The sequence below is a fragment of the Pongo abelii genome, chromosome 11, assembly GCF_028885655.2.
Source record: "Pongo abelii isolate AG06213 chromosome 11, NHGRI_mPonAbe1-v2.0_pri, whole genome shotgun sequence".
Taxonomy (NCBI): domain Eukaryota; kingdom Metazoa; phylum Chordata; class Mammalia; order Primates; family Hominidae; genus Pongo; species Pongo abelii.
In genome coordinates, this window is record NC_071996.2 from 110,495,172 (window position 1) to 110,520,394 (window position 25,223).

Below are 25,223 nucleotides of genomic sequence, written 5' to 3' on the forward strand. Positions count from 1 at the left end.
CCTCCCCCGCCCCCCATCCGATGGTCATAAGCACCAGTTGAAATAGATGAACCTGATTTCAGGTATCAAGTGGGTAGAGCTCATGCATGCGAGAACGTGGTCCCTGTCAGCAATCGCTCCTAACACCCCAAATCACCTTCCTACCCGGCTCCTCCGAACCCCAGAAGTTCGGCAGGTCTCTGACAGGGGACAGCAAACCCGACAACGTGTACGCAGGGATGTGTGTTGGCGACTGAAACGCAGGCAGCTCGGACCGGCTGCTCAGCTCGGCACACTACGAGGTTAGGGGTGGGTGGAGAGGTAAGCGCAGATGACTGTTTCAGAAAACATTTTCAACAACAGACAGCCAAAAAGGAAGAAAAAAAAAATCAAACAAACAAACAAAAATTTCAACCCAGAGCCCACACCAACGCAGCCCCTGCGTCTCCGCCGCCACCACACGATTTACACAAGTAATTTAAATCATTCACCTGCTGCCAGGTCTCCTCCAGGGATGGTAAAGCTGAGAAGTAGCCGGTGTCGTGGACAAGTTGTAGCTCCTGGAATATACTATAACTAGCCAACACGTCCATGCTGCTGCTGCCGGGCAAAACGGGAGGCGAAACCCTCCCCCGAACACAGTTGGGGCTGTTTGTTTGTCAGTCTGTCTGGCTCACCCCCCAAGAAGGCAGACATCCAGTGGCCCTTTTGTTTTGTTTTGTTTCAGTCAACTAAAAAGGAAAAAAAAAAATCAATGCAGGAGAGGGAGAGAGGAGGTGAGAGAGGAGCGAGTGAGTGGGGTGGATGGAGAGAGGCATCCAGCGTGTACAGTGCAGACGACTGCCAGGAAAAGGGGACTTCTCCACGGGAGTAACAATTCCCTTCCAGGGCTCTAATCACTCCAGCTCGTGGATCAGGAAGGGGGATGCAAACTCACTGACACGAAGCTGCCATCTATTTCTGCAGCGCTGTTCGCTCCTAATGCAATCTTTGCTCTTTATTTTGGGAGGTTGCATTTTTTTCTCTCGCGATCGCTTCTCTTCCCCCCACCTTCCCTTCCCTCCCCACCCCCCACCCCATCCTTGCTAGTTTGTAGTCTTCCCCCTCCCTTTTCTCCTCCTCCTGCTCTTCCCCCTCCCGAAACTCCCTCCCTCCGCTCGGTTCTCCGCGCAGCCGTGGGATCTCTGAGGAGGGCGTCCATTAGGCCGCGTGTGACCATGTAAGGTAAACAGGGGGCTCATGAAGTCACTGAGGACCAATGGGGAGCCCGGAGCAGGGCCTGGGGCGGGGCTTGGCCCTGGCGGCGGGCGCGGATTGGCGCGCTGCGGATCTCCCTGCTGCCTTACAAGGCGGTGCGAGGCGAGCTATTTTTAGAGGGCTATATAAGGGGGCTGAGGCGGCCGCCCGGCGGCCGCGGAGCGGGAGCGCAAGGGACGGGCAGGGTCGTGGCGACACTCGCGCCAGCTCCCGGGACGCCGGGTCGGCTGGGCGCGGGCTGGTCGCCGGTCTCCGACCCTCCACTGCCGGAGCCCGCGCCCCTCAGAGGGAAGGGGTCGCGCGTCGCCGCGGCGGCCCTGAGGCTGGCGGTCGGGAAGTGAAAGTCTGGAGTGAGGGGTCAGGACGCCTCCTGGAGGGGCCGCGGCGCAGGGGGCCGCGGGGAAGCCGCCGAGGGCGCGGAGCGGGAAGGAAGGACACTGGCCACCCCGCCTCCGCCTGGGCACGGGGCAGGGACCCGCGCGAGGCGGTGCCGGGGAGGTCCTCACGTACTCAAAAACAAGCAGAAAAGGCATCCAGGGCCCCTTCCCGAACTCCCCACAGGCTGCCAGGGTGCAGAGAAGAAGCGCCTGAGGAGGAAGTGCCACACAATGGGAGAGAACAAAGGCGAGCGGAGCGAGACCGCGGCCTGCGCCCGCCCCCCGCTTGCGCACAGTCCCCGCCCCGCCCCGCGGGCCCGGCGGCGGCCGCCGCCGCCGCCGCCGCCGCCGCCCTCCCGCTCCTGCTTCTGACCCCGAGCGAGAGACCTGGTCGGGAGTCCGGCGGCTAGAGTTGATTGTAAGGGGCCTGTTGCTCGACTGTGCGTTAAAGAGGCTAGAGGGAGCCTAGGTAGACGTGGGGCGCAAGCTGGAACCGGCAGCTTGCGAGGGGGCCTTTACGTGATGAGGCTCACCATGGGGTCTCCAGCGAGGTGTCTTCAGAGCTGCGATGGTTAGAGGAGGAACTCGATTTCTCGTTTTCTGGAGTTGGGATGTAGACATAGAGAGATCTGTTACATCTGAGATGAAAACCCTGCACAATACACGTTAGGGTTGGCCAATTGTTTGCTTGACCTTAAATGGTTAGTGTGGTTTAAGCTTCCCCAAAATGCGCTGTGAGCTGAGCTTCCACTTTTGGAATGATTGCAGAATTCGGTGCTTAAGAGATGAGAAACTTCGTTCTACCAGTAATGGAAGAAACGCTTCACCTTAATCACCCTCCTTGTGTTTCCCCTCCCTTTGACTATGTAGGACTCGATAACACAACATTTGAAAGATTCTACTCTATGAAACAAGCACAGATTGAAATTCAGTATTTGCCAAGGAATATTAAACATGAATTACTGGGATTGAGGAAAGCCTGATTTATTTACTTGTTAGTGTCTGGAATTCTGTTGGCCAGATTCATAGCATTCATTGTATGAGTATAATTGGAACATTTACTCTAATGTAGATCCAGATGCATCTGCAATTAGATGTGCAGGGACGCTGCCAGCTAACTAGCTGCATGACTTTGAGCGAATTACTGGGTCAGAACTTGTATCTACCCATCTCAGAAACAGAAATAGTGGGATCCGCGTTGTCTAGTTGTTATGAAGAGTCAAAATATCTTTGGTAACTCACCTAGCATAGTATCTGACACTATTAGGTGAATACTAAAGATTAGCTTATCATTGTCTCCCCCATTGAGCTATGTAAACTAATAGGACCCTTAGGAGAATATACTATTAATAGAATCTTGGAGATAGAGGAAAGGTAGAAACCCCTTGCTAGTTTGTTACAAGGTCTCCCCTTCTCCATGCTCACCCCTGACCCCCATGCTATTTCAACTGGGGGGATGGGCAGGAACCATTGAGAAACACTAGGGCAAAAAACATGTTCACGAATAATAGGGGAAGGAAAGGAACTTGTGTATAGAAAACTAGAGGCAAAAGGTGAGGCAAGACCAACCATATAATTTGGTACTTGAGACTCAAGTGAACTTATTTTGTGTGTGTTACATTATAACCATTTTTGAATAAAATAGGACATATCGGTTAACGTGAGTTTGAAGATTTTACAAATCATAGTTCCCATTTATTAAGCACTTCAAATGTGCCGTATGTGCATAAACATTTTATATGCAATGTCTCGTTTAATCTTAAGGACAGCCCCAAGGTATGTACTTTTATAATCCCCAACTTTATGGATGAAGATACCCAGGCTTGGAAATACTAAGTTGGTCAAGGTCTCACAACCTGGAAGTGGTCAAGCAGGGGTTCAAATCTAAGAGCATCTGACGCCCCACACTGTTCTGTACTGAGCTTTGTATGATGAAAAATGGGGTTCCTCAGCTTTAAGTCAGTGTGTGTTTACAAAAATTGCTTGGGTGGGGCCGGAGGAGGGGGCTTCCATTGAGACTTTTCCTACGTAACTATCAGCCGTCTGACGTGCAAAAGGACTCAACCAAAATTTTACAAAGCAAATACTGCAAACCTGATTATGATCTTTGCTCCAAGCTTTGTAGAATATTTTAGATTCATTTTAAGAGATTTATGCAGCAAGGCATTCTGAAAGGCACATTTTCAATATTAGTTATATTTAGCTACTTTTTATAGCCTAGAGACCCAAGATTCACATTGCAAAACACATGCAAGGTATCCAAATGTACAAAGTAATCAACAAATTAAGATCACAAGAGAACTTTGGCAGTTCAGCAAACCAAAATAAACTGCACTGTTGTAACTACCACTTACTGATTACCTTCTTTGTACCTAGCATTTTACACATACCTCTGATCTCCACAATCCTGTGAGGGAACTATTAGTGCTCCATTTTTATAGATGAAGATACTAAAGTTTAGAGAGTGCATGTAATTTGCTCATTACCATGTGTCTAGTAAGTGGGTAAAAGCAGATTAGAATACAGGTCTGCCTCTAAATTGACTCCAAAATCTGTCTTCTCCACAAGTATTGCCTTGGGAGGTATTCATTTTACTTCTAATAATGTCACTCTTTGGAAGTGATCCTATAGGAAACACCCTAGAGTAAATAATAAATTATCCCCCCACCCGGGAGAGCTTAGAAATAAATGAGGATATTTTAAGAATAAAATAGTAAAAATTTAATATGTGAATACACACATTAAAGGCATCAGGCTGTTTCCACCAGTAAAGTTTTGCTTCATTAGTATAGGAAGTCTTTATTATCCCAGTGTGATTAGTACTCCTCAAAGTAAATCTACTTAAAACTGGGACCAAATTTCAGACCAATCAGTGAAGAAAGGTTTGCTTAAGACTTTATTTGAAAATAAAACTCAATGTTATTAAAATACATTTATTCTGTCCTATATGGGCATACCTCATTTTATTGTGCATAGCTTTATTATGCCTTGCAGATACTGCTTTTTTATATAAATTGAAGGTTTGTGGCAACCCTGCTTGGAACAAGTCTTATCAGCACAATTTTCCCAACAACATGTACCCACTTTGTGTCTCTATGTAACATTTTGGTAATCCTCACAATAGTTCAAACTTTTTTTGTTATTATATCTGATATGGTGATCTGTGGTCAGTTATTTCGGTTTTACCATTGTAATTGTTTTAAGGCACCATGAACTGTGCCCAAATAAGACATAGAACTTAGTAACTAGTGTGTGTGTGCATGCTAATTACTCCACCAACTGGCTCTTCCCCTCCTCTCCTCAGGCCTCCCTATTCCTTAAGACACAACAATAATGAAATTAGGCCAATTAATATCCCCACTATGGCCTCTAAGTGTGCAAGTGAAAGGAAGAGTGACATATCTCTTTAAATCAAAATCTAGACATAAGCTTAGTGAAGAAGGTATATCAAAAACTGAGATAGACCAAAAGCTAGGCCTTTACACCAAACAGTTGGTCACTCTGTGAATGGAAAGAAAAAGTTATTGAAGGAAATTAAAAATGCTACTCCAATAAACACACAGATGATAAGACAGCAAAACAGCTTTATTGCTGATATGGAGAAGGTTTTAGTGGTGTGGATGGAAGATCAAACCAGCAACAACATTCTTTTAAGCTAAAACCTAATCCAGAGCAAAACTCTGACTCTTCAATGTTATGAAGGATGAGAGAGATGAGGAAGTTGCAGAAGAAAAGTTGGAAGATAGCAGAAGTCGATTTATGAGGTTTAAGGGAAAAAGTCATCTCCATAACATTAAAGTACAAGGGAAGGAGCAAGTACTAATGTAGAAGATGCAGCAAATTATCCAAAAGACTGAGCTAAAATCATTGATAAGGGTAGATGATGCAGCCTTCCATTGAAAGAAGATGTTCTCTAGGACTTTCATAGCTAGAGGAAGAAAGCAATGTCTGGCTTCAAAATTTCAAAGGACAGGTTGATTCTCTTGTTAGGATCTAATGCACCTGGTTCCTTTAAGTTGAAGACAATGCTCATTTACCATTTTGAAAGTTGTAGGGCCTTTAAGAATTATACTAAATCTACTCTACCTATAAATAGAAGAACAAAGCCTGGATGACAGCATATCTATTTATATGATGGTTTACTGAATATTTTAAGCTCACTGTTGAGACCTACTCTTTAGGAAAAAAGATTCCTTTCAAAATGTTACTGCTCATTGACAATGCACCTGGCCATCCAAGAGTTCTAATGGAGATATATAAGGAGTTGTACATGTTGTTGTCATGCCTGCTAACACAACATCCATTATGCAGCCTGTGGATCAAGGAATAATTTCAGCTTTTAAATCTTATTATTAAGGAAATACATTTCATAAGACTATAATTGCCATAGATAGTGATTTTCTGATGGATCTGGGCAAAGTAAATTAACAACGTTATGAAAAGAATTCACCATACTAGATGCTATTAAGAACATTTGTGATTCATTTGTGGAAGAGGTCAGAATATCAACATTAACAGGAGTTTAGAAGAAGTTGATCCCAACCCTTCTGGGTGACTTTGAGGGGTTCAAGACTTCAGTGGAGAAAGTAACTGCAGATATAGTAAGAACAGCAGAAGAACTAGAAGTAGAGCCCAAAGAGGTGACAAAAATGCTGCAATCTCATGATAAAACTTACATGAATGAGGAGTTGCTTCTTATGGATTAGCAACGAGAGTTCTTTTCTGAGATGGAATCTGCTTCTGGTGAAGATGCTATGAACATTGTTGAAATGACAAACTATTTAGAATATTATTATACATAAAATGAGTTGATAAGGTAATCACAGGGTTTGAGAGGATTGACTCTTAATTTTGAAAGAAGGTGTACTTTTGGTAACATGCTATCAAACAGCATTGCATGCTACAGAGAAACCTGTCATGAAAGGAAGCATCAATGTGACAAAATTTATTGTTGTCTTTTTCTAAGAAATTGCCACAGCCCCTCCAGCCTTCAGCAACCCACTCTGATCAGTCAGCAGCCATTGACATTGAGGAAAGACCTTCTACCAGAAAAAAGATTATGACTTGCTGAAGGCTCAGATGATAGTTACCAATTTTTAGTAGCAAAATATTTTAAAATTAAGGTATGTACATTGTTTTTTCTTAGACACAATGCTATTGCACACTTACTAGAGTATAGGGTAAATATAACTCATATGCACTGGGAAACAAAAAACTTGCATGACCCACTTTATTTGCTTTATTGCAGTGGGCTGTAACCAAACTCAGCAATATTTTCAAAGTATGCCTGTATTTAACAATATGTACCTTGTTAGTATAACTATGTGCTAATTGTAAAATGAATAAATCAAGAAAGTTATTGTTGGTTTAATTTTTCTACAAAATGTAAAGCACCGGTTGGGGCCCAGAACACAATACCCCAATATGTATGGCACCTTGACATGCTGAGTATTTTGAGCCAAAGGAGATTGGGAGAGCCACTAAAGCAGGAATTTCTCTCTGACCTTCCCCTACTCCTGTTTTCTTTCCTGAAACAGATCATAGAAACTGAAATTTCTCTCCCTCAAAGCAAGCCATAAAACCTAAGAAGGTCACTCTCTGACCTCCTCCCTTTTGCCCTGAAGACCTTCATGTGACAGGTGTTCTGCCCCTCCCTAGAGGCCAAAGAGAATCTGAACAAACAGGCCTTGTTAAGTTTCCAGTTTATTAACTTTAGGCCATACCTCCTTTTTATTCAATCCTACTTCAACGCAACTGTTCATCCTTCATCACACCTAAGCATTAAAATACAGTTTTCCCTGGGTCTTTGTGTCTTTATTTTTGAAGCCTCCCATGTCATGTAAAACTTTGATTAAATAGATTTGTGATATTTTTCTCTTGTTAAACTGTCTTTTGTTATAGGAGTGTCAGCCATAAACCTTGTGATAAGGGAGGAAAAGTTATTACTTTTTCTCCCCATCACAGCTTACAATATGCCTTATTTCATATTTGACTTTTACAAGATAATCAAAAAGAGGGTCATTTTGTAAAAATGTTAGAGAGCTTCGTCAGTTTCCCCAAGGGTCTCTATTGGTTTTTTGTATTCAAAGTATTCTCTTCTGAAGCAGCAATATAGTCACCCTCCCTGTTGATTTTTACCTTCACTTGTTAGTTTAACTCTACAAATCTCTATTTGCCAGTGGCCTTATCAACCTTACTTTCATTGACATCATAAAATCTAACACTTTTGGCACGATTTGCAATTTTACTTTGCAGTATAATCGAATATATTGCATTGTATTGTAAATGTTTGCTACTATGAGAGCAGGAGAGAAGATTGTTAAGAAGGGATGTTTGAGTGGGGGACTAATTTATAAGTGGTCCTATCATTAATAAATATTTTTGTGTACTGACTTTTTCTTCCCTTCACAATCTTACTACCGTGGAGGAAAGTGTGAACTTGGGTTGTGTCGTAGAAAACGTGAGTGTCAGAGAGGCGGAGGTTGGTAAACAAGACTGCCTGAGAAACATGGTTTGAATTTGGAAGAACATGAGAACATGTATGTGGCCACTTGTGAGAGCTGTTTCATAACTGAGAAAAATGAAATGGTAGTCTCATCAGGCCTCTAGTGTCCTGGATAAAAATATTTCTTGAAAATACGTCTCTCTGTCTTCATTCTGTGCTCACTTTCTGCCCATAATTTGACTTCCCATTTGTTCTGCCTACAGGAGAAAAGGTACTGGTTACAACCACAGGAGCCTGGTCACTGTGGCAGTACTATTGCTATTGTCAATGTCAAACATCCAAAGACATTTTAGTTAATATGTGTGTTTTTTGTGAGTTTAATTAGCATGGGTCTGACTTCCTAGGTTTGTTTAATTTTAAGACACTAACATATTGAGATTTCTAGACATGATAGGCTTTAAAAAATGGTCTCAGTGAATTAACCAAGAACTCTTATTATCTTCTTCAGAAGACATCCCAATCTTGCCACTAGCTTTTAGAATTCTGTGGGTATATTATAGTTTAACAAAACATTTATTTTTAAATAAAATGCCAAAGCCAACCCTGAGTGTTACATCTTACATTGCAGTGGGTCATACAAAATGGATAAAAGAGGGGCCTGGTAGATTGTGAGTTATGGGCGTGTGACCCAGGAGACAATTTGCTGCTTCCTTCTAACTCAAGTGATCTATTGCTTAACAAAAATTCACCTACCATCATGATAAAGGTAAGGAATTCACAAGTCCAGCAAAAGTTCACTGTCAAGAATGCTCTGTCCAACCTTAGAATGTTGGACTTTGAATGTCATTATGACCTGTGTTACATGATTCCTGTGGAGATAAATATCAGTAGTCACTTTTCTAGCTTGAGCTATCAGCACCTAAAGTATCAGTATCCTCTGTGAAGAACAAAATCATCATTTGAATTCAATCAGTCATTCAACATATATTATGTAAACCATTCAGTCATTTAATATATATTATGCAAAGGACTTAGGTTGAAAATAAAATGGTAAACACAGACATATTACCAGTATCAATTTCTGAGAGAGTAGTACTGTCTCTCAGAAGTTAGACAAGGCATTTGAAGTGTCTAGTCCAACCTTCATCAGATCTACTGCTTCCTTTTGCAACATTGCTTTCAGGAGATGCCCAGTTCCTTCAATGGTAGGGAGATCCCAGCAAGCACTAGGATAAGCTGCTATGATTGAACCTGATTGGATGATTTTCCCCATCTAAGAATAGCATCACAAGCTATTCAGGGGTCTCTAGACAAAGATTTTGGAAAAGAAGCCAGTAGGAAATGAGAAAAAATTTTAAAAATAGTAAAAAGAATTAATTTTGCTGTGCAATGACACAAATGCCCAGATAGCTGTGAAGCCAGTGAGAAATCAAGTTGCTAATGTTTTAGAGATTCTTAGCTTTTGTGGCATGTGAGGCACAATTTGTAAGATAGTGTTGTGTTTCATCCTGAGCATTTTTTGTTGTGACATGTTGAATACAACACAGTGTAATTATTAATATGTTAAATATCACTGTCAATGTTTTATCAGAATATTATCGTTTTTCTTTTAAAAGTGCCATTTCCAAAGGGCTTGGCATGCAGTTAATGGGATTTAACAGCAGAATGCATCTTGGATTTTGTAATCGAAATCAATGGGAGAATAAGATTGATTTGATGGAAAGTCTCTGTACTGCAAACTTTGCTGACAATGACCATTCCTTTAAGTGAGAGATACCTATTCCACAAGTGCTCAATGATGAGTTTTTATGTATATGATAGATCTAGATAGTTTGAAAAATTAATAATGCCAGAAGCAGGTTTTGTTTTGTTTTTTTTTTTTTCTGACTAGTTTCTCATTTGAATCTGACTAAATTTTCTTTACCAGAAGGATGCTTACTTGAGTGCTTTGAAAACTCAGCTGAGCCATAGTTTTTAATGCTGTCCCTGGTCTCCTCAGGAGTAAGTTATCACATGCTTTAAAATCCTCCATTTCAGCCGGCCGCGGTGGCTCACGCCTGTAGTCCCAGCACTTTGGGAGGCCGAGGCAGGCAGATCACGAGATCAGGAGATCGAGACCATCCTGGCTGACGTGGTGAAACCCCGTCTCTACTAAAAATGCAAAAAAATTAGCCGGGCGTGGTGGCGGGCGCCTGTAGTCCCAGCTACTCCGGAGGCTGAGGCAGGGGAATGGCATGAACCCGGGAGGCGGAGCTTGCAGTGAGCCGAGATCGCACCAGTGTACTCCAGCCTGGGCGACAGAGTGAGACTCCATCTCAAAAAAAAAAAAATTCCTCCATTTGTGCCATCTAAATGAGAGAAATAATGCTTCATTGCCCCCCTCAGAATGCTTCACAATTCTCCTCTCTTCTCCTTCCGCTTTGCAATGCTTAAAGATTGTTTGAAGCAAATGTGGTCATGCTTTATACTGTGTCATTTCATTTTGGCTTCTCCCAAACTGGGCATCGTGGAAGGTATGCCCTTAGCTGCTCTGCCTCCCTTTGGTCATTATTTGGAAAGCCAGTGCAATCTCATTTGATGAAGACCAAAAGGTAGCATAACTCAGAGAGGCTTACTCCTCTTACCCAATTTGTCCAAATGGGAAATTCCACCCAGCTCTCCTTGTGCCACATATAAGCCCCAATCCTTTCCTTTTCTGTGATATCAATTTTCAACCTTTGAGGAATATTCATGTTAAAGCAATCCTCTTTTGTTTTGTCCTTTCTACATGTTCAAAACTATTATTTTAAAAAACAATTTATTAAAGAACATACAAAATATCTTTAATAAAATTTTAAAATAATATTGCTTTCTATAGTATTCTTTGGACACCATATTGTTTGTGCTAGATTCTGTCAGCTTGGCCTAAACAGGAGCAGATGATATTAGCTCAAATGATATCAAAAGTGCTTGAAAGAATATAGAAGTTCTAAGGCACGTAGAAAAATTTTCATAATTACTATTACCAAAATCTACCCAAAGTATATGAGATGTTCTCAAAGAACCCACTTTACAGAGGGATTTAGAGTAATATATTTTTCAGAATTTAAGGCACTTCTCAATCTATTAAGAAACAGTTACTGTTGCATTTATCACATTTTAAGGGAAACTATAATCTTGAATATTGTAACATTTCAAAAGGTGATACAATAACAGGCCTTTTTGTGAACTAGTAACAGCATTAGCCAAAGGAAAGCTAAAGAGTAAGGACTGGTTAAATATAACTTTCTTCCACACTGCCCTGGGGTAACTGTTGTCCTAAGTGACCTTTAAAGATAATTTAGAATGGAAACAGATCTACTTTAGTAGTTTTACTAAGTATTTGACAACGTAGAATTTCCCCTTTTTGATTTGTCTTTACCATAGCAACCTTCTGATCTGTGATTTCCTCTTTTGAATGAACTGACTTATATGAGATTTCCCTTTGTAAACACATAGTATCTATTTTTATTTATTTACATACTTGTTTCTTATTTCTTCTATTCCAGAGAGGAAGTGTGAACAAATACAATAAAATACAGGAACTACAATACAAAAAAAATAGTATTAAATAAAAGACAGAAGTCAAATACCAGAGGATAAGGGAGAAAGAAATATAATAGATACACATTGTTATTCTAGCTCCTTGTAACTTTGCTTAGTGTGAATCAATGCCTCTAGAGCACAGAATCTCACCTATTTATGGTTATTTACTGGAAAAAATTTTCAACGTTGCTATATGTTTAAAAAGTTTATGGTAAATTGTTAAAAAAATTAACTTTGAAGTCATAGAGAAAAGAGAAGGAGGAGGCAGCAGATAAAGGGGAGAAGGAGGAAAGGGAAGAGAAGTGTGAAAGTAAGACCAGTTTTGAGTGAAGGTGTGTGTGTGTGTGTGTGTGTGTGTGTGTGTGTCCACACAAATGAACCTTCTTTTCTCATTTTGATGTTCCTTCTGCAGGTATTTGAATGAAGCTAGTTTAGAATAATTTATTGAATGCTCACTAAGCGCTGAGTGCTGTACTAAATGCTCTTACATGATTCTCTCATTTAATCCTCCAAACAACATCAGGAAATAGATATTATTGGCATCATCCTTATTTTATTAAGCGGTTAAGTAAATTGCTCAAAATTACAGAGCACAGAAGGAGTACGGCCTGGATTTGAACCCAATGAGCCTGGATTTCAAATTTTAGAGTCCTAACTTTTAAGCTGAAACTAACGATAAGGGCAAAAATAATAAGGTCCTCAGAACATGTCTGTGTTTTTTACTCCTTTTTTGCATCCCCTAAAACCTGGCACAATGCTTGACACAGAATACTTAATACACACTTATTACATGATCATATATCATAGAAAGAAACAGTAGTACTCATTTGGTTACATTTTTCTCTATGTTCTCCATCCTTCCTGCATGATTTCTATCCATTTGTCCATCCATCCATCAATAAATACAATGCAAGGATCCATGATGACTTATGAAGAATGGAACGGGTTCAAAGATTAGGGAGATATCAGCAAGAACCATATATATTTAGAACATGTAGATTGCAACCAAAATTCAAATAAAATTTTTTAATGTTTTTTGCTTCTTAATGTACACTTAGCTTTAAACATTTGCTATGTCAGTGTTTTCTAAAACTTGCAGTTATTCTGTAACACATCTCCAGTCTCTACATGTATCTGAATTTTACCCACCCTTCCACAGATTTAACTAATTTCTCCTAATGTTTGCAGGACAAAACTAAGGAAATGTCTAGACCCTCTGGGTAAAGGAAGCCCCTAGAGACTGGCATGTGAATCACAAACTCAAATTCTTATGAACCAGACAGGTAACCTCAATGAGTAAGGTGGGCCAGGTAAGGACGTTGGATAATTGGAGAAGGCACATTCCATTTAAAGGAGATGGCTACTGCTCAACTCCAGCCATCTGTGACAATACAGATCCACCATGTGCTGCTAGATCATCTTATCTTTCAAAGAAAGCCAAAAAAAAAAAAAAAAAAAAAAAAAAAGAATTTTTTTTTTTTTGTGAAATCGCCTGATTTTTAAATTTTGATAAGGAATCCAGATATACAAGAAAAAAAATATTTCACAAAGAACAAAAACTACACAACAGCAGACCAAATTTGGCCAATGGGCCACCAACATGTGACTTCTGTGTGAGTACCTACCCCTTCCTCAAAGCAGTAGGGGTGACTACTTGTTGGTCTGCTTGGCAACATGCTTCACCAGGAATTATCCCGCCAGCTATGGCTTAAGCATTCAGGTGAGCAGGGGCCCCCACGCAACCCACCTGAAGGAGGCCATTCCATTTCCAGGTGTCTCATAGTCATCTCTTTCTAAGACTGAGCTGTAGTCCAGCAGACCTCTAATTTATTCATATTGGGGATGTTCTGTTTTCTGTAGCATCCCCAAAATACATCTTTTCTTTTTCATATACCAGCCCTTAAAGAACGTGAAGGCAATTATCACTTTTCAGTGGCTGCTGTGAGGAATACTAGAAGGAAATCTATCATTTCAAGTGTGGTCCAACCAGTGCAGAGGCAGAGTTGGGTTCTATTTTCCTTTGTTTCCAATACTGTATTTCTATCAAGGCAACCTAAATCTAATTTTGTTTTGTAAGTGCATCTCATGGTTAACTTATATGAAATTTATAATAAACTAAAAACCTATCAGTCATTTTTTAACATGCGCTACTATAAAAATAGGCCTCCCTCATTCTTGCTGTTTTACCCCAAGACAGGACCTTTATGTGTACTTATTAAACTTCATCTGTTTATATTTGGCTCATTTCCTTTCTGTCAAAATCTTTTTTACATTCTTGATTTTATGGTCTAAAACATTTGCTCTTTTTCTCGATTCCATATCACCTATAAATTGGATAGGCCTGATAAGAACAGCTAACATGTATAAAGTTTGCTATGTGCCAGGCACTGTCAGAATGCTTTACATATATTATTTCATGCTCACAACTGTCTCAATTAGCTACTAATCATATACCTATTAAAAACATATAAGAAAACTGTGGCACAGAGACGTTAAGTAACTGGTCCTGGACCACACAACATCTAAGTGATAGGAACAGGTGAGGTGACTCCAAAGCCCGCAAGCTTAGTTGGTATCCTTTGCTTTACCCCATCAGATCTCAGAGGGCAATGTAGAAAGACAACACTAGAATGATAAACCCTTTTAAAAACTGCCCTCCTGTAATCCCGGCACTTTGGGAAGCCAAGGCAGGAGGATCACCAGGTCAGGAGTTCGAGACCAGCCTGGCCAATATAGTGAAACCCCGTCTCTACTAAAAATACAAAAATTAGCTGGGCGTGGTGGCAGGCACCTATAGTCCCAGCTACTCGTGAGGCTGAGGCAGGAGAATCACTTGAACCTGGGAGGCGGAGGTTGCAGTGAGCTGAGACTATGCCACTGCACTCCAGCCTAGGCAACAAAGTGAGACTCTATCTCAAAAAAAAATAAATAAATAATAAAAATTGGCTGGGCACGGTGGCTCACACCTATAATCCCAGCACTTTGAGAGGCCAAGGCAGGCAGATCACAAGGTCAAGAGACCGAGACTGTCGTGGCTAACATGATGAAATCCCATCTCTACTAAAAATTCAAAAATTAGCTGGGTATGGTAATGCGTGCCTGTAATCTCAGCTACTCGGGAGGCGGAGGCAGGAGGATCGCTTGAACCCAGGAGGTGGAGGTTGCCGTGAGCCGAGATCGCGCCACTGCACTCCAGCCTGGTGACAGAGTGAGACTCCGTCTGAAAAAAAAAAAAACAAAACAAAGCTCTATTCAAATGCTAAGAGCATAGATTATTATTCCCATTTATCAGATAAAAAAGCTGAGGCTTGGAGGTTAAAGCAACTTGTGTGAAACCACGTAGGAAGTTGTGGCAAAGTGAGTGCTAGCCCCACACCCCTTGCACTCTTTCCACTGCCTAACTTTATCTCCAACGTGCTGTTACTTCAAATCTGATTAGTGTTGGAGGGAGAGCTACCCATCCTATGGCCACTCATTAAGTGCAAGCATTTTCTCTCTGGTGGAAAATGCTCTTGATTATTTATGCCCTTCTCCCCCTGTTTTTCTTTGCTACCAGAATCCTAATGCTCTGATTGAAATATGTTCAGTTAAATATATACTTGCCCGGCCTCCCTTGTAGTTAGGGATGCCAGGGGTACAGTTCTGGCTAATAACATATGAAAACAAGTCTTCCAGTATGCATTAGTTTTCTAGGGCTGCCATTGCAAAGTACCAAAACCTGGGTGGCTTCCGGAAAGGCAATGTATTGTCCCATAGTTCTGGAGGCTAGAAGTCTGAAATCAAGTTGTTTGTAAGATTGGTGCTTTCTGAGGGCTCTGAGGGAAGGATCTATTCCAGGCCTCTCTCCCTGGCTTGTAGATGCATGCTTCCCGTTCACATGGCTCTCTCCTAGTATGCATGTCTCTGTGTCCACATTTCCCTTTTTTATATCGGGTTAGGGTCCACCCTAATGACCCCCTTTTAATTTGATTACCTCTGTAAAGACCTATCTCCAAGTAAGTTCAGATTCGCAAAGAACAAAAACTATGCTGATTCGGAGGTACTGGAGGTTGGGAAAAACATATCTGGTTTTGGAGAGGACAAAACTCAACCCATAATGAGGGGGGCTGGTATGGGTTGCTGGGGAAGCTTTTGCTTTCTTTGTAAAAGGGGACAACCATGGTGTGCCTTCCTTCCACTGCCCCTCCTTCTCTCTGCCTTATATACTGCCTCAGTAGTTGGAGCTACCCAGCCATGTCATTATTATGAGAGAATGACCCAGAGAACTAAGGAACTGAACCTATACCAGAAACTGCCCGAGTCTGGATATCTTGTTACATAAGAAAAATAAACCCCTATGCTAAAAGTCATGTAGTTGGGTTTTCTGTTACTCATAGCCAAACACATTCCTAACATATTACCATTCTCAAAAATCTAGCTTTGTATGATTTTATCAAATAATACCAATTAATCCAAAGTAATTATCAGGCTATGTTTACAAATGATTTAGATGGAGAATTGGGTTGAGCAAATCAAGCAATGAAATGTTTTGAAAACAATGTCTAAGAAAAATATGTTCACTGTGAAATACTATACAGCCATAAAAAGAATGCAATTATGTCTTTTGCAACAACATAGATGCTGCTGGAGGCCATTATCCTAAGCAAGTTAATGCAGGAACAGAAAACCAAATACCACATGTTGTCACTTATAAGGGGGAGCCAAACATTGGCTACTCATAGACTAAAGATGGCAACAATAGTCACTAGGGACTACTAGAATGGAGAGGAGGGAAGCAGAACAAGGGTTAAAAAAAACCACCAATTGGCAACTATGCTCAGTACCTGGGTGATGGGATCAATCATACCCCAAATCTCAGCATCATGCAATATACCCATGCAACAAACCCACACATGTACCTCCTAAATCTAAAATTTTTAAGTTGAAATTATTTTTTAAAAAGTATGTATGTTGAAAGCTGTGCACCAACAGCTTCAAGCTTCCTATTGTTGCTTGTTTTTGAAGGTGACTCGTGTCTTCCAGGCCCCAATGTTGTTCTTGAAAAGCCAATAAAAAAGATCCTGTTTGCTAATCTTAGCGTTTATATATACTAAGGCTAGTGTGAGAGAGAATGAGGTCATGACTTGTTACCCTCAACGGTGGACATTTTAGCAAGTCCCTCTGTGTACTTTGATGATTGAACATGAAATCATCTCTGCAGTTAAATTTTATTGCTTTAAATGCACCTCTGTTTCCCTTCCTATGCTGGGTCCTGCCTGTAATGATCTTTCTGGAGTTTGTTTGGAAAGTCAAAGAAGTCTGACAACGGTGGCTGTTTTGTCTCCAGATATTGTGAGTGTGAAAGAAACCACTGGGGACAGGGCAAGATATCCTGCCAATGAGCCAGGTAGGATGTCCTTTGAACAGGACAGGGCCTAGGGTAGGGCAGGGAGTCGCACTCTCAGTGTTGTGCAAGCTCAGGCTTAGTGCCTGCAGGCCCTGAAGCTGGGTGCCTCTTAAGTGTTCACCCTGGACACTTCTCTTGCCTCTCCCTAGTCCTAGCCCTGCCTCTGAGTAAGAATAATCTCTAATGGACACCATTATCCTCTTGCACTCATTTTAGTTGTTGTATGTCTGCTTCTAGGTTCTAACCTGGAAGTTTTCATTAGTTTTAGTTGAACAGCTATTTTTTAAAGCCATAATCCTGATAACACATTGAGAGAGGAAGAGATTTTCATTCTTTCATACCCAGGCATTTAATATTTTACAATGGTAACTCTAAACAACTGAGTACCTAGGTTTGAGGCACTGTACTCATATTGCATAGGTGTGTTGCATATATAATGTGCAAAACTCACTAAGAAATTCTGCAACCTAGGCATTCATAACCCAACCAAGAGAGATGAAATGCCAGGCGCAGGCCCCACAGAGGAGAGGGCCACTCTGTAACATAAGACTGTCTTGCTCCAGGTCGACTTGCTGCCTGTTTGACTCCCCTCCCTTCAGGCCTCAAAATCTCTGCTTTCTAAACTTTTCTGGTATTAACTCCCTTGATCACCACAAATACTATCTCTGTATCTCTTGGTCAAATTTTTCTTACTTGACTAAAATATTTTGTTATTGCTTTGCTTCTGTGGTTTCTTTCTCTTTTCCACTCAAAAAAAAAAAAAATCATTGAGTTGAGAGTAGATCAGTATGTCAAGTTTTCTCAAAACATTCTTTAAAGCCATTTTCTGACTTAAATGTCTAGAAGGCAGAGCTAAATGGGGCCACCAGGTAAGAAAGCAGGACAGCTCCACACACTTAGGGGGTATGAGGAGGGAGAAAATGGAAAGAAAAAAAATCTTATTAGGTTTTGTAGGTCAGGGAAATCCTTTCTAGCCTGGATTTTAAAACTTCTGAATTTTAATTGAAAGTATTTCTCCAGGGTATTTACTTTAACATGACTGTGCACTCTCAAAAAAATATTCCCTATCCATATAAGAAAAATATTACAAATTCCAGGAAGGCAAAATTGCATTAGAAGGAAGAATTTGATGATGTGCCCTTTCTACTTCGGACGGTAACCATGAAATTGCTGGCAGCCACAAAAGCTTCCAGACTTCTATTGAGCATCTCTGCTGGGAAAAACATAATGCTTCAGGGTATGATACATGACTCCATACTCCCACCTAGGAATCACCATTAATTCTTAAAAGAAGTGAGCAATATTCCCCTCAAGATTTATGACCATCCACTAAAGAAAATGTCCCCAAATTTGACAGTAGAAGATTGGTTTAATCTGGGGGCTATTGTTAGAAAGGTATGAAAGTTAATGAACAAAACTTGATGTCTCCCTGATTTCTCCAGTTTTGACCTCAAATGCAAAATAATGCTTGCTCCCTGTATAACACACACACACACACACACACTCCAAAAGATAGAAATTCTCAGTTGCTCACTTATAACAAGCGCAGAATCAAATGCTAAGTGTTAACCACTCACCTTTTAAAAATTCATGTCTACAGTGTACATCTTGGCCCAAGATAGAAATTACTTTATTCTCTTCTTTCTGCATGTTGACTTTTTATCATAACTATAACATCATTCTTAGTAATAATGAGGATTATAAGAATACACTGGTTTAAATAGTGTTATCTGTCTCTCTGACTCAGTATATATTTTTATATTGTATCTCCTTATCTTCATTGCATTCCTATAAAGCAGGTTGCTTATCATTTCTGATTTATAGATGTAAAAACCAGGGCATTGCAAAGCAAGATGATATGAGGTCAAATAGTCATGAAAAAATTGGTCCTTTTACCCACTCTCTATATTAGAATTAATTCACTCCCCTTGAAATTCAGGAAATGGGCCGGGGTGCGGTGGCTCACGCCTGTAATCCCAGCACTTTGGGAGGCCAAGGGAGGCAGATCACCTGAGGTCAGGAGTTCAAGAGCAGCCTGGCCAACATGACGAAACCCCATGTCTACTAAAAATACAAAAATTCGCTGGGCATGGTGGTGGGCGCCTGTAATCCCAGCTACTCAGGAGGCTGAGGCAAGAGAATTGCTTGAACCTGGGAGACAAAGGCTGCAGTGAGCCTAGATCGCGCCACTACACTCTAGCCTGGGGACAGAGCAAGACTCTGTCTCAAAAAAAAAAAAAAAAGAAAAAGAAAAAGAAAAAAGAAACAAACAACAACAACAACAAAAACAAGACAGAAAATGGAGTGTAATAATACATAAAAAAGAATTTTCAGTTGAAAAAGTGATTTAGCCTTAGCACATGTTTCCAAATTAGGGGTCTTTCTTTCAAATTGCCTTTAAACATAGGACAGAAAACAGGATAATCTGGGTGCTTTCAAAGCTGACCCACCTGAGCCAGGGCATTTTAGGACAACCTTGTAGGAAATCTGAGTCGAATTCTTGTGATGCTATGACTAAGTATCATGCTTTGGCTGCTTTCCCCCACCTCTTACTCAGATTCCCCCCGCCCCCTTCTTAAGGAGAATCCCTTTAACCCCTCCTAGGAAATATCCCTTCCCATAGCACTTCAGAGTCTTTGCAGCAACTGTGCTGCAATGTCCCCACTTGACACTGTGCTCCTTGCTGTGGTGTTAGGGCTAAGTTTCCCTTTCATGGGACTCCAAGCTAAAAGTTGGTCTCAGCACTAATGAAAGATGCACAGTATGTCCATTGCTCAGTCAGCCGTTCTGATCCACTGCTGAGGTTGGAGGTGTTCCTTGTCTCCAGGTTGCTGCTTGATTCGTGGGAACCACCCCTAATCCCCCTCCCACTTTCCACTCAGGTTCTGTTCTACAAGTCTCAGGGATCTCTGCACCACAGGAGACTCAGAGACAACGGGATATGGGTATGGTCATAACTTTCCACTGTCAGCATGTAGAACATAGGATGATTCAGCTCCGCCATGAAATAAGAAGATAGAGGGAGGGAAACCATCCACTGTCTGCAACCTGAGAGACGGTTCACCTCCCGCCTCAGCGGCGGTAGGGTAGAAGTGGCACTAACCGATCTAATACTCACGTAGTCAGGGTTCTAATTCTAGCTCGGGCACTTTCTTTGCCTCAATTTTAGACCTAACAACTTTTTTTTCCTGGTAATGACTGTCCATCAGCCACATGTTCCTAGATTTTAGTATAATATTTTTACTGGGCAGTTATTGGATTTTGGTCATCTAGCATCTGTAACTGCTTGCTTTGGTAACTGTACTCTGACTTTCCTCTGAGAACTCCATCTGCTCTAGTCACAGCCCATGAGCTTCAGGATGGAGTTGATGTCTTCTCAGCTCCAGGTATGAAGCATGTGAACCGACCCTGACTCATCAGCAGTTCCTATTTCCTTGGGTTATGTGGTTGATTCAGAGATGGGTAGCCAATCAGAGTGAATTTCAGAACTTTCCTAGACGCTGCCTGAAGAGGCTTGCTCTAGCTCCATCAGAATGTTGGGTGTTGTCATGCTTGGAGCCTAAAGCCACTGAACCATATCACATACAGCCTGAGAATGAGCCAGCCTACGAGAAGCAATGAAGCAGAGCCAAGAAATGGATCCTGGTGACTTTGTTGAGGGCTGAATCACAGCTGAAACTGTACCTGTTCTTGTACCTTTAGAAAAAAACACTTTTGCTGGGTGTGGTGGCTCACACCTGTAATCCCAGCACTTTGGGAGGCTGAGGCAGGTGGATCACCTGAGGTCAGGAGTTTGAGACCAGCCTGGCCAACATGGTGAAACTCCATCTCTACTAAAAATACAAAAAATTAGTCGGACGCAGTGGCAGGCGCCTGTAATCCCAGCTACTCGGGACGCTGAGGCAGGAGAATCACTTGAACCCAGGGGGCGGAGGTTGCAGTGAGCCGAGATCGTGCCATTGCACTCCAGCCTGGGCAACAACAACAAAACTCTGTCTCAAAAAAAAAAAAAAAAAAAAAAAGCCAGTTTAAGTTGTGTCCTCTGTCACAATGTCCATAAAAAAACTACTAACTGACACACTATGTTACTTTTACTCACTGCTTATATTTTCATAAAAACTGGCTTAGCCAATACACAGTTTTATTGTGAACAGCAAATAAGATAATGCATACGAAGGAAATTTCAAGAAATTTGAAAGCATGAAAGATTAGTGTCATTCCACCATAAAGGTAACCTCCTCTTACTGTTTTTTTCTCTTCAGTTATGATATTTAAAATCTGATTCCTGTGAAGAAGTTGTGCAAACCGACTTATGAAAGAAGACTTAGTCCATTAAAGATTATTTGGCTGGATTTTTCTTTCCTTCCTTTTGGAATCGACCTCAGTAAAACATAAGCCCAACTGAATGCGCCTCTCATCCTAAATTCCTGCTAGTCCCTAACTGCCCCACCTCCTATCACCAAGTTCTATCAAATACTTTTTAAATGTCCAGTTAATCCATTCATTTATTACCACTACCTTAAATAAGGTTCTCATTTTTTCCTGAACTTGGATTGTAGTGTAGGCCACTGAGGGAGGAAATGCAGGAGGCACTTCAGCTTTAGTTGGAATATTGGTTATATAATTGCTGCATAACAAATTACCCCTAAACTTAGTGGCCCAAAATAACAATAAACATATATTATTTCACAGTTTATGTGGGGTAGAGTTTGAGAGTGGCTTAGTTAGATGGTTCTGGTTCAGGGTCTTTTATGAGGTTATAGTCAGTATATTGGCTGAGGTTGCTGTCATCTGAAGGCTTGACTGGGGCTGAAGATCTGCTTTCAGTTTAGCTTGTTCACGTGCGTGGCAAGTTGGGGCTGGTTGTTGGCAGAAGGCATCTTTCATGCCACATAGTCCTCTGCATAGGGCTGTTGAGGGTCATCATGACATAGCTGCAGGCTTCCCCTAGAGCAAATGCTGCAAGAAAGAGCAAGAAAGAAGCCACGATGTCTTTATGAACAAGCCTCAGAAGACATGCTTCATCATTTCCACAATGTTCTTTTGGTTACACTGATCAGCCCCATCTAATATGGGAAGAGGTACACAAGGGCATAAATACCAAGAGACAGGGATGTCATCTTGGCTACCACAGTTAGGAAGTGGCTACCAAGACAAGTGTCATCTTGGCTAGCACAGTTAGGAAGAATGAAAATGTCAGTCTGGGATGTTCAGTTTTGGATATAAACTAGTTCAACAGTGTCAAGGTAGAGATGGACAGTAAAGAGCTGGATTGATGGGCTGTAGTTCAGAAGAAAGATAGGCATTGGTGAAACCATGCCCCAGAGAGTTAAAGAAACCAACTAACTAACAGAAATTTTTGAGTTTGAGGGATGGCAGATAAGAAAAGAAACAACTTGTTGAAACGCTGAAACTTCTTCCATTTATGAAATTTTAAAAACTGACTGAAATTCGGTTGAAACCAATATGGCCAACTGTACTGTGCACAGAACAAGCTTGCTGATGTTGCAGCCCAAATTTCCATTGCATGTTTCATACTAACTCCCCCCAAATTTGCACATGCAACCCATGAGGTAGCATAAAGAGATAACTGCACATGCCCCAGGACTTTCCAAACCTCCCCCTTCCTTCCAAAAATCACTCATGAATCCTAGAATCCACCCCTAGACCTTTTCTACTAAACATACTGCCTTAAACCAGCACAAGACAGATTTGAGGCTGGACTCCTATCTCCTTATTGGTTGACCTGTGGTAAAAGCTTTTCTTTTCTCACAAATCTGGTACCATAATTTTGGCTTCTAGTTTATCATGCAGCGAGCTCCTTGTGCTTGGTAACATGAGGATCCATCAGCACAAGGATAGCAGCTGAAGCCATGGGAGTGACTAAGATCACCTGGGAAGAGTGAGAACATGAAGGACTGAATTATCAATATCTAAGGATGGACAGGGAAAGAAAAGCCTGCCCAGAAGACTGAGAACTATGTAGGGGTGGAGGGACAGCCAATATACAGCAATATCATGGAAGGAAGGAAAATCTCCAAGTTCCCACTGAACTCCAGAATTCTATGATCCCAGTTGACATCTATAATGATAGTGGGTTTTGCTAAGGGACTGATACAATTAAAATAAAATGGGGGAAAAAAACAAAGGTCCTTAAAAGTTGATATCTACTGGATTAAATGTCTCATTGTCTTTGAAACACAAATGGAGAATTATTTCATTTTTGGTGGAAGTGATAGATTTTGTTTTTTGTTTTTTTTCTTTTGCAAGTTGAATGTTTTGTTTCTCCACACATTCTGTCCATATATTTCCTCCAAATCTTTTCTGGTCATTAAAAGAATACTGATTATTATCTGAAATATCAGACTTGGTTATCAACCTGTCATACTCTCCTCCTGTCTGTTGAGGCAGTAATCATTCAATTATGTCCTCTGAGATTTTGAAGGTTCCAGAGTCTCTAGACCACCATGGGGTTTAGGGCACCAGGGAATAGCATAGTTTATAAGAATTCTTCCAGGCTTAGAGTTTTGGGTTGGTTGATTGGTGCTTTGGTGAGCTCTAGTTGTGAAAATAAAGCTTTAGGAAACACACATTTAATAGAAATATGAATGAGTCACAAATACATTAGATTTTTTGTTTTGTTTGTTTTTTGCCTTTGAAAGCCTTTGCGTTGGGTCTGTGTGGCTTAGAGATTTGTTTTGTTTTGTTTAGGACTATTTTAGTCAGTCTATGAGCTATTTATCCTGCACCTGACCAAATATATTTGCTCTGACCCATTTCATAGACAGCTGTTTTCTATTTACTTTCCAGGAAGAAAAGTGCTTGGTCAGCCAAGAAAAATACTGCAAATGTTAGCAAGGGAATCTGTGTGACAGCTTAGCAAACCAATTGTATTTTGACCCTCTTCTGTATATGCTGAAGGGTTCAAGTTCAAGTCCCTTCAGGTGGGATTGAATCAGGAGGAAAATAAACTAAATTTATGTTAATGTATAAATCAAATTTTTTCCATGTAAATGAGACCTACAAATGGGATTAAAACTTGCACTCCTGAATATCTTATAATGGTAATTGACAGTACTAATATCACCAATTTTCTTCCCTCTCCTTCCTTCATTACTGAAAAGGCACAGGAAATACTTCATTCATTTCTGGAATATAGCCACCTCTGTCATGGAAAGCAACAAATGTTATTTAACAGCTACACAATAAAGCATTTCACAATAGTGTATAAAGATAGTCGAGGCCAAAGGAAGCTACTGTCCAATGTGAATTTATCTGACACTTAGCTGAAATGCTGTTAGGATGGCTGTGCATTCATCACCTTGGGGAACGCCCTATTTATGGCTTGAATTGTACTCATGTCCCCCCACAACAAAATTTGTATGTCGAAGTCCTAACCCCCTAATGCCTCAGAATGTAACTATATTTGGGGATAGAGTTTTAAAAGAGGTAACTAAGTTAAAATGAGGTTATTAGGGTGGGCCCTAATTCAATGTGACTGGTGTCCTAATAAGAGATTAGGACACACACACAGACGGAAGATCAGGCGAAGAAACAGGGAGAAGGTGACCACCTACAAGAAAGAGAGAAGGCTCAGAAAAAACCAACCCCACCAACACCTGGGACTCAGACTAATACAATTCTGTTGTTTAAGCCACCCAGTCTGTGGTACTTTCTTATGCCAGCCCCAGCAGAGTAATGCAGCTGCAATGTAAGGCAGAAAGAGCTCTGCTGCCTGGATTTATGACATGATTGGATCTCTAAATCTCAGGAACCCAAGGTACATCGGGCAATGTGACTCCCTCCACTTCTGCCCTTGTCAGCCGATCAGCCCTCTACCCCTGAGTCTCATCTAAATCCGTTCTTGGATTTAGCTATTTTTTAATCCAGGTGCAACATGTTGCAATCTAAATTAGCCCCAACAATAAGTAGCTAGAGAGCTTCATTCCTGTCAGTGCATGCACACACATGCAAGCACACTTTCTGTGTTAATAACTAATATTCTAATAAGTGTTCTAATGGCCACAAGAGGCAAATTCTCAGCAAGCCAAGGTACTCTTGTAAATGAGCTACATGGGAGAAATTCAGAGCCCATTTATGTTATGTCCCTTCAGCCATATATTAAGACACGAGGATTTAAAATGAATCTGTCAGGTGTGTAGTGAAAAGCCCCCTCCTAGACTTTTTGTTTTTGGCTTCTTAATTTAATTTAGAA

The 25,223-nt window shown here is 41.1% G+C and overlaps 2 protein-coding genes across 9 annotated transcripts in view; one reads left to right on the forward strand and one right to left on the reverse strand.

Annotated features, from left to right (window-relative positions):
• The window catches only part of KLF7 (KLF transcription factor 7), a 98,997-nt gene extending 90,121 nt beyond the window's left edge, over window positions 1–8,876 (reverse strand). The window contains exons 1-3 of one of the 8 annotated variants that reach the window (XM_054549705.1): window positions 8,812–8,876; window positions 2,147–2,213; window positions 471–710 (exon numbers count right to left, since the gene is read on the reverse strand). In XM_054549705.1, the coding sequence (XP_054405680.1) occupies window positions 471–572 (102 nt within the window). In that variant the 5' untranslated portion in view covers window positions 573–710; window positions 2,147–2,213; window positions 8,812–8,876. Of the gene's footprint in view, window positions 1–470; window positions 1,296–2,146; window positions 2,295–6,289; window positions 6,361–8,811 lie in introns of those variants that run through there. The other 7 variants (XM_063713005.1, XM_063713004.1, XM_054549704.1 and 4 more) reach the window with 7 other exon arrangements.
• LOC134759545 (centrosomal protein CCDC61-like) lies at window positions 1,224–2,023 on the forward strand. Its single transcript, XM_063712595.1, has one exon. It carries the CDS (start codon window positions 1,238–1,240, stop codon window positions 2,021–2,023), a length of 786 nt encoding a protein of 261 aa, XP_063568665.1. The 5' UTR covers window positions 1,224–1,237.
• Window positions 8,877–25,223: the final 16,347 nt, after the last annotated feature.